This window comes from Harpegnathos saltator, unplaced genomic scaffold (genome assembly GCF_003227715.2).
Source record: "Harpegnathos saltator strain DR-91 unplaced genomic scaffold, Hsal_v8.6 scaffold789, whole genome shotgun sequence".
In the NCBI taxonomy this organism is placed as follows: domain Eukaryota; kingdom Metazoa; phylum Arthropoda; class Insecta; order Hymenoptera; family Formicidae; genus Harpegnathos; species Harpegnathos saltator.
In genome coordinates, this window is record NW_020230636.1 from 155582 (window position 1) to 165012 (window position 9431).

The 9431-nt window shown below is 36.8% G+C and overlaps 2 protein-coding genes across 10 annotated transcripts; both read left to right on the forward strand.

Moving 5' to 3' along the window:
• Window positions 1-302: 302 nt before the first annotated feature.
• On the forward strand, window positions 303-4872 carry LOC105181686 (lipid storage droplets surface-binding protein 2). 4 transcript variants are annotated; one of them, XM_019840694.2, is made up of 5 exons: window positions 312-418; window positions 1095-1132; window positions 2032-2366; window positions 2999-3248; window positions 3860-4872. In XM_019840694.2, the coding sequence occupies exons 2-5, from the start codon at window positions 1105-1107 to the stop codon at window positions 4093-4095; spliced, it is 849 nt and encodes a 282-aa protein (XP_019696253.1). In that variant the 5' UTR covers window positions 312-418; window positions 1095-1104; the 3' UTR covers window positions 4096-4872. The 4 variants fall into 4 exon arrangements, with proteins under 4 accessions (XP_011136933.1, XP_019696253.1, XP_019696254.1 ...); XM_019840695.2 differs by lacking the exon at window positions 1095-1132 and adding an exon at window positions 1348-1522 and having other exon boundaries at window positions 313-418; XM_025306538.1 differs by lacking the exons at window positions 312-418; window positions 1095-1132 and adding exons at window positions 1139-1251; window positions 1348-1522.
• An 885-nt stretch (window positions 4873-5757) lies between these two features.
• On the forward strand, window positions 5758-8408 carry LOC105181687 (lipid storage droplets surface-binding protein 2). 6 transcript variants are annotated; one of them, XM_011138635.3, is made up of 4 exons: window positions 5758-5815; window positions 6486-6863; window positions 6945-7230; window positions 7555-8408. In XM_011138635.3, exons 2-4 carry the CDS (start codon window positions 6561-6563, stop codon window positions 7797-7799), a joined length of 834 nt encoding a protein of 277 aa, XP_011136937.1. In that variant the 5' UTR covers window positions 5758-5815; window positions 6486-6560; the 3' UTR covers window positions 7800-8408. The 6 variants fall into 6 exon arrangements, with proteins under 6 accessions (XP_011136937.1, XP_011136936.1, XP_011136940.1 ...); XM_011138634.3 differs by having other exon boundaries at window positions 5803-5978; XM_011138638.3 differs by lacking the exon at window positions 5758-5815 and adding an exon at window positions 5822-6178.
• The last annotated feature ends 1023 nt before the right edge of the window (window positions 8409-9431 follow it).

The following is a 9431-nucleotide window of genomic DNA, read 5'->3' on the forward strand; positions in this document are numbered from 1 at the left end:
TGATGAAAGAAATAGTGTTAGATTGTGTTCGAAATATATATTCCAAGATTTACTTTAAAATCGAAAAGTTTTACTTCATGATCATGTTGATGAATTTTATTTCACGAGATGTTGAAAGAATTTTTCGACATTTTATAATTCACTCCACATGAGGTTGTGTTTTACGAGATTGTTCAAAATCATAATTTCAAATCTGAATTAATTTCTATCTCTACTTTTATCTTTTCCCTGAAGCGAACCTGTGATTTCAACGTCCCTGTTTCACTCACCCCACCTGCCGACCATGTTCACCACTTATGAGTTCCCTCACAGATATAACGTCAGTTCTGTCCGGTGTCTTGTGTGAAATACAGCGGCTGTGCGACCGGTATTTCGTTAGTATTGTCGAAGAATTTTCTTCAACGAGTATTTCAAGAATGTGAGTATGGCATAAAAGAAGTAAAGGAAGTTATAGAATCTCGATCAGTCGTCATATTTATCATAAAATATACAAGTACCGCAAAGGAGATAATTATTTTCAGAGCAGCAAAATATTTGTAAAAAATACCATACCGTTATTGGTTTACTGTTTCTGTCGCATTCTCGTTTTATTTTCCCATGTATCATATTTTAATGCTGTGTCATTTCTAACAGACAAGCATTTTACAACAATAGTTTAACTCAATGAATAACAATACTTGTAATCGCGTGAAACAAAAAGTTTTTGTTACAAAAGATAAGCGATGAACACACTGACCATTGCATTATTATGCGATAATTTGTTCTTGTGTAATGTTATATGTCATTTATTGGCAATGGAGCAGTGCTGAGCAGTTCCTTTCGAACACGATTGATCGTACGTCGTAACTTGATCCATAGCTACAGTGAATATTTTATAACAAACATCAATAATCTTGAACAGGGCAAGAGCTCACGATATAAATTGTCGTCGAACGTAAAATTAGCATTTTATTTAAGTCAAGCGACGCAAATTTTTCAGAGAGAGATTTTTCAACAATTTTAAATTATTTCCGATACATTTTCAAGTATGTAAGCATGAAAAAGAGAATGGAAAATAGAATAATAATCCATTATTATTCTTCCGTCTGTTCTAGCGGATGAATCATGTATTATGCGCATTATCTTATGACAAGTTGAGTACATCGATTCGTATAATCGAGCTCGTGGCACTCAAAGAAATTCTCTTTGCATTTGATTATATGTGTTTGGGCACAATTCTTCGCACATGCACGTCCATAAATATATATATATGTAAAATATATGTCTATTAATAAATATTTATAATAGAAATTGTCATTGGCAATTTTACGCACCGGTTGTGCATTTTCATTTTCTTTTTTTATTAAGTTGCCGATCGCACGTGCAGATGCGTTTCGAGGGGAAACGGAGCACATTTAACCGTCAAATTTAGTATCGATATATTAGTATCAAAGTACACGGTTGGCTTGACTCACTGTCAGAGATAAAGATAAATCGAGCTAACGAGCTTAGATAACGAGGAACTACTGGCAAACTGCTGAAGGTACAAAGATCTCCGGAAAAAAAATATTTGACTCACCGTTGTACCCATTCGCTCTTTGGAATGCAAATATTGCAAACGTTACTCATGAAGTGACGAGCATAATCGTTATTGCCGTAATTTGCTTCACACATTTTTTTTTAATCTCGCACTATTTAATTAATCGCGAATCTGATTGAGATGCGCATACAAGATGACGCATGGCATGTCCTTGCTCGTTAGTGTTTTTCATTTTATATCACCTTTTTGTATGTATAAATTACACATAACACATACATACCTAACCTAGAATGACGTAGTTCAAATCTTGAAGCACGATGAAATTCAAAAGAAAGATTGAGCAAAGTGCGTAGTCTCATAAATTTGTTTCCGCACATACAAACGTCTGACATTTGTACGATTCAATATATACGTTTCTTGAAGGCAAATTTCACAACTTGACTACGCTATTCTTCGGATATAACCAATATGCCAACTGTTGTGTATTCTTTAACGCGTTATTGCATTTACAGAAAGAATGGCGGATGCGAACAAACCCGCATCTAACTCCGAGAGCTCTCCTCGTCTCGAGGTGATCGATCGAGTAAAAAATATCCCGGTGGTTCACTCGGCTATCGAGAAGACGGGTTCCACGTATTCCTACGTTAAAGATTCCCATCATTTGATCAACTGGGCGCTGAGCTACGCCGAAGCAGGGCTGCATTATGCGACCGCCACTGCGACGCCAATCGCAGCTCCCTTGGCGAAGAAATTCGAGGGACAGATTAACGCCGTTGACCAAAAGCTGTGCCAAGGGCTAGACATCGTCGAACAAAAGGTCCCGATGGTGAAGCAACCGCCGCAGCAGGTAAAGGAAGACTAAGAGAGACTGAGCGACCTTTTGTCGAGAGTGAGCGCGCAATGTGTTTGCGAAGACCGCGTTTCTCGGAGATCTTCAAATATTTACGCAGAATTTCTCGAGAAATACATCTCGGCGGTAAATACGAATGAGTTTAGAATCGTGTAAAAATTTTTCGAGAAATACATCTCAGCGGTGAATACGAACGAGTTTAGAATCGTGTAAAAAATGATGAGTCATATTTGCACAAGAATTACGCCGCGTAAGATTAAATAGCGCTCACCGTCATTTCTTAATGCCTTCTTAATGCCTCGAGTGCTCGCTGACGAGCTAAATTTCGGATGGCTAAAACAGGAGCAACTATATTTAAATGCGCAGTCATTGATCGATCATATAATATTTGCAACATCTAGGTACACGGAAATATCTATCGTCACATATTCTGTGAGTTTAGAGGAATGAGCCACGTCCAGAAGCAGAGGGGACGTATTTCAGCGTTGTTTAAAGAAATAACGTTTACTTGTACATATCAGTATGCGTACGGACATTAACGTGCAATCGTTTGATTTGCACGAAGCCGTCTAATTCATGCGTTATGTCATTCGAGAAATCTATTTTATCATGAAATTATTTGTTCGCAGATATACGACGCTGCTAAAGCGGTTATGAGCAGTTCCTTGCAGCCAACCATCGACAAACTCAACGCGAGCAAGCAATCAGTCTCGCAACAACTAGATGCTCTGAAAGAGGTCGCTATAGTTAAAGCGAATGACCTCCTGAACACACCGTGCGGCAATAAGGCTGTGGAAGGTGTTGACAACACCAAAGTGCTCGTCAATCGTTTATTGGATCGTTATTTCCCTGCTGTGGAGGAAGAGAAAGATGAACCAAGTATATCATATAGGAGATAAAAGTCTATAATGCTATTTACTATCTCGTGCAATGTAATAAGATTATCGCACGATTAATACAGAATGTTGATATTCATGTCAACATGCCGTCATATAAATATTGACTATAACTAATTTTATTCATTTTCGGAAAAGTAGTTGTTATCGTTGGCTTCGTGTTTAATGGTGTGCAACCATACGCAGTCTTATATAATCCAAACATAGAGCTGCTCGTGTTTACGTGACATCGATCTGTTGATAAGAAAGATTTTATTTTCACGTTTAAAAATAAATCGTTTGATAACCGGTAAATCATTTGATAACCTTCGCGAAAAAAATACGATTGTATCTATTTATGTCGATAAATTTTCGTTTGTTACAAATTTATTATTTAAGCTTATAAATTTTTCGCTGAATTATTTATTCGGTCTGTTTACACAAAGATGCCACCTATAAATATAATATAAAATAAAATTGACGTAAAATCAAAGAGGTAAATTTGAATAAATAAAGAATTACAATACAATTGAATAAATAAGTGATTTTATGTTATCTAATCTATCTAGTCTATCTAAGGTCAGAATCGTTATTTAACGAATGATGTTATTTCAGATCCAGTCTCGGCAGATGAAAACAAGGTGCTTCATGCGGTGCAGACTATTGGCCATCTGTCGAAAAAAACCGCTAATCGCGTCTATCATTCGGTTGCTGCGCAATTGAGGACAGTAAAGAAGGAAGATGTAGGAGCATACATATCTAGCGTCGTATCTATTCTCCATCTTACGCACTTCTTGAACAATGGGCAGAAACTAAGCGATGAGACAAAGGAGACACAGTCAAGCAGTTAATCGAATAATAAGGAGGTGCAGGAAAAATAAGCTTGAAATTTGAAAATACCTCGTATATCTATCTCATCATTTGATGTACAATTTAATTAATTCATTCGTCTCTAATTTTTAAGATTTTCGAATGTTTGCAGAAACATAAGCGATGTAAGAGGTAAAATTCTACAGTATACTTTATTCATGCAAGTTTCACATATTTATTGAAAAATTTATTAATATTTCTTTCAATAAGAAAATGCTATTATAAATGTAAAATTCGTTAATAACGGGCAAATCTTTATAGAATGCTAAAATATTAGATCTTTACGGACGAACGTAACGAGTGAATTAATGTACCTATTTTCGGATACTCGTGTAAGTTTTATGTTTTACTTATGATATACTTATGATATGTATGACTTTTCTTTTTCCTTTTCTTTTATCCTAATCCACAATCAGGATAAAATCCACAATCACAAAATGAATTGTGTGATATGTACTAAGATAAAATTGCACATGTGTATTTTAGCGATATTTCTCGTGCACTTGAAGATTTATATTGAAATAAGTTGCAAAATTTCACCATGTCTCTATGCCTATGGAAAACGAGTGAAATTTCTTCTTAATGATAAATTTAGTCGTTAATTGTATAATGTACAAATATTTTTAAGCATCACAAAGCATGTTATTTCGAAGGACTGCTACGAATGTAAAAGATATATATGTATATAAATGTAAATACATATATATATATTTTTTTTAAAGTATGAGATGTAACACTATATACACTTTACAAGCTTACAGCTCTGATGAAAACATTGTTTGTATCTATACTTAACTGTGGTCAATTTGAAAATTAAGAAATATAGGAATCAACTGTGAAAAATTATGATGATTTTTGGCAGGGAAGTGGCAGGGAGAGACAGTCCTTATATATATAGACACCCTATATAATGAAAATTCAAAATAGAAATCTTAATTCGGAGCACTTATGAGTCATGATGACTCATTCAATTTCTTGTGTGCGAATTGAGTAAAATTTAAACACTTGTTATCTCTCAAAAGAGGCCGAGATTAAGCATTTGTAATTTATTACGTGTCATTTTTCATATATCGATCTACACAGTAAGATTATATCGCTAAATTTACATCATCGAATGATACTTTTAAATAAAATTCGGAATAATCAATTTTGGGATATATTCACAAACGTGACTGGAAAATTGGTATATCGAATTCAAATAGTGTTGAGCCGCGAACGATATTTCTAAATTTCGCGAAAATTAAAGAAAAAAAATAAGAAAGAAATTCACTCCTTCCTTCACCATAAATCGTTTCGCACGAGTCCGTTACCGACCATTCAATTGGAGTTTGCTCGGAAAAGCGGAGCGGGACGCCATTTCGTAGCGTTTGCAGCGCGTTCTCGAGGTAGCCGTCGGCATCTGTTTCGTCGATATCGCACAGTGAAAAATGACAGAGGGCAAACGGACTTGGTTGGAAGTGTATAAATAATTTGAACTCGCGATCGCGGCCCGCTGGCCGAGTCAACAAATTTCGCAGTAAAATGAGTCAGAGCTCAAAGTGCAGCATGCGTGGTAGCGCTTGAGAGACAGGGAGAGACAGACGAAACAAAGCCATACACATACACACACACACACACAGAGAGAGGGGGGGGAGAGAGAGAGAGAGAGAGAGAGATACTAGAGAGGAGCTCGCACGTCGTGCCGCGACGATCGCGTCGGTCGTAAGTGTCGTCGAGGTTTCCTCTGTTGTGTCACGTCGGCCGGGTCACCTGTCAATTCCGTGCGTCCGTGACATTGATCTTGAGGGGTGCATACTCTATAACCGCTCGCACGTCGACCCGCATGTTACAGTGCGCGATCGATCGCGCGCAACAATGAGACGTAGTAAGCCGCGTGCAGCAATTCTACAACTGGTACTTTGTAACCGCTCCGAACGTAACGTGATATTACTTTCGTTTGTGGCCAGTGCTTTCTAGTGTCCTATTTCCTTTTTTATTTTCTTGCAAATGCTGTACGTGCGTCTCGCTTGAGCTACGAGTCACATAAGTCGCTGAGGGAACGGTGTGTCATAAAGAGTAGTTTGAGTTGTGTAATTTATTTTCATTGTTGAATTGTTGAATTGTGTGCTGCTTGCGGAGCAATAGACTATAATAAGATTTATGATGCAATGGCCGGTGTTCGAAGGAATGCTTCGCGCGAACGAAAGAAACTTGATTACTTTTATGATCTTCGTTGGAAATAATATATAAACAAATATATAAATCGGGAAATTTTATCGGAGGAGTATACATAAGTGATATGTGAGAGGAGACCAGACAGAGGCGTTTATTATTCGTAGTTCGATATGCGATAATTCTTATTTCACTTTGAATTCCATTTTTCCCTTTGCAGATTTCACTGTCACGAGGATTCGAGGAGCTACTATCGCTCTATCCATGAGAAGGAGATCTCAGCTTGATCATAGCTATGGATACAGAACTCTCAGAGCAGTTTTATCGCATTCAAGCTGTTCATCGTGCTCGTAAGATACCCAGCGTCAATTACTTGTGGGACAAATCCACAGAGGTGTACGGACGTGTGAAAGGGGCTAACACATTTGTGAATTGGGCGTTCGACACTGTTGAGAGCATGGTGAACGTGATGATAGAAAAATCTTTGCCAGTTGCCAGATTGATCGAGAAACCGATATACACCCTGGACAAAACACTGTGCCAAGGCATTGATTTCGTCGAGGTGAAGCTGCCTATTATCAAAGAGGAGCCTAAACAGGTAACGCAATTCTCTGTCTGCGTACTTAGCTCGATGTTTGATCTTATATTGTACGACTGATACATTCTTGTCTCGTTATAGATATTAAATCGTACCAGGTCCATAGTATCTGAACGTCTTCGTCCAGCAGTGAAAACTTTTACCGATCTGACATATGAGACCAAGCAGCGAGTGAGGATCATGACTTTACTTACATATTACAAGGTACATTACTTAAGAGTCTACAGTTGGCAGCAAGCGGATAGAGTCATGTCGACCGAGACAGGTATCAATATTCTAAAGACTGTGGACAACACCACCGATTTCGCTGAAATCATGTTGGACAAGTACTTACCGCCACCGTTGGAAGAACCTCATCATGACACAGGTAATGTAGCCTTTTCGCTTTGTTGTAATATCAAGCGTCCACATCTCCTCTTCACTCGATATGTCAAGAATCTGAAAAAAATGCGAAAAAGGAATGTGAACGGAATGTGTCTTTTTCTGAGAGAAACTTGCCAGATTCGTCGAACTCGACACAGAAAGATCGCAATTATTTGGATTCGTCTTGTAGACCACGAGTTAAGAGGTCAAAATGTGATTCACGATTGATTTTGATGCCGGAGCAATTATGCAATCGAATTATCGTTCTCAATTAGTCGGAGACGTTACATTTTATTTTACGATAACTTTTATCGACTTATCTTTACAGAACGGCTCTGCAGTGAACACGCCAAGCTACATCACACGATGGAAAGACTGAGCGGATTCAGTATTCGGGCATCACGACGTATTTACTTTGCGCTGATGGACAAGTTTTGGAACACGTATAAAATAGAGACGCTCATTTTGATATTACACGGATTGGCAGTTGTCCAAGCGATCACGTTACTGGAGGTGATAATAAGTTCCATTTTTAAGTTAATCAGCGACTGCCTCTTCTCTCCGTTGTCATAAATTGGTTGCACGCAACCTACCACCCGCTCTGTGATAATCACGTACACAACGACGATCAGACTACTTTTATTACTTTTACAAAAAGTTATGTTCGGCATGAAAATGTTATTTACTCGCAAACTGCGAATTTTACTTAATGCGGACGTTGTGAAACATACGTGAACATTCGCAGAATAACGTCGCGGCCCAAAGTGGAATAAGAAGGAACTATGCTCTCAGCTTCGTAATGTACGACATCGTTCCCTGTAATATTCCGTATTTGCATATTTTTCACTTTTTCAGTAAACCCGACTGCCATTTGTTGCGAGAAGCAACCGGATTATTTTTCAAGTAAAATGACTTCTCAGATATGACATGATTTTAAATAGCTCTTTTTTTATAATTTTTTATAATTTTTAAATAGTTCTTAATAGTTTTTTAATACTTCATTCGTACAATCGCACGCATAAGACATTAAAAATAATATCGTTGGCTTAATACTGAGACAGAAAGATAATAAAAATTAAAATAATCCGGTGTATTAAGTAAGAATAATATTGTAATGAACCAAAAAAGCGTAAAATTTATGATGGCATTTCGCAACAGAAAATTTTAATTTAAAATTATATTACCAAGATTATTATTTAAAGATTATTATTTAACTTTTTCGAGACGAGTTCTTTTTTACGATTCAAATTTTAGTAAAATATACCAGAAGGGTGGATCTTACAAAAATTTTCATTTTGAAAGTGCAATCTTACAATAAATAAATGTAAAAAATGCCCGTTCTGTAAAAATCGACATCAAATACTTAGAAAACTTTAAACATCATGGAATATAATCCTTGCGTACATACAATTGTTTTCGTTCGTTATAAGTGTTTATTATACGTTAAAAGATCTAATATGTATATTTTAGTTTGTAACGTAGTTGTTAGCAACGATCAAACTACACGCAAATAATATTACTTATATTGTTAAGTTATGCATTCACGAGGACGAATTATCAAAGCGAGATCGTTATTCTTGCCCTGAGAATAATACGATATTTTCCGTCAATTTGTCCTTACTTTCACAACCGTGCTTTTCGTACCCTGTTACCTCGTGATTACAGACATATGTACTCGAAGAGCGCGGTATACTTGTTATGTATACTCGGTTTCAAAATGGTCTGAACGATTTCCAATGAGAGAAATCTGATGTTCGATCAACCCCCAGAAGTTAAATTCTGGGACTGTGTGCCGAGCCACATTGAGGAAATAGTGTCCAAGCCGTATTGAAACCAAGCGTACGCATGACACGAATGCTTACCAAGTCGATACGTTATTTCCATTGTTTCTCTCACAAATGACATTTTTTATGTATCGTGTATAGTGCAGATATGACATCCTTAATATCACATCTTCACTATACAGAATGTAGTAACATTTTAATTTTGATAATTAGTGCAATATATGTCCATGTCCCAATTACGAGTGTTCAATATGTTGGAAGCAAAAGAAAGAAAGAAGAGGAAGCGAAATGTGCAATGAGAATCAATAATGATTAACTGTAACTACTGTGATCACGGCAAATACCTATATATATATATATATATAAGCTTAATTCATTCGCCATTTTTTACTTTATAATATTGACATGACTGCAAAAGTAA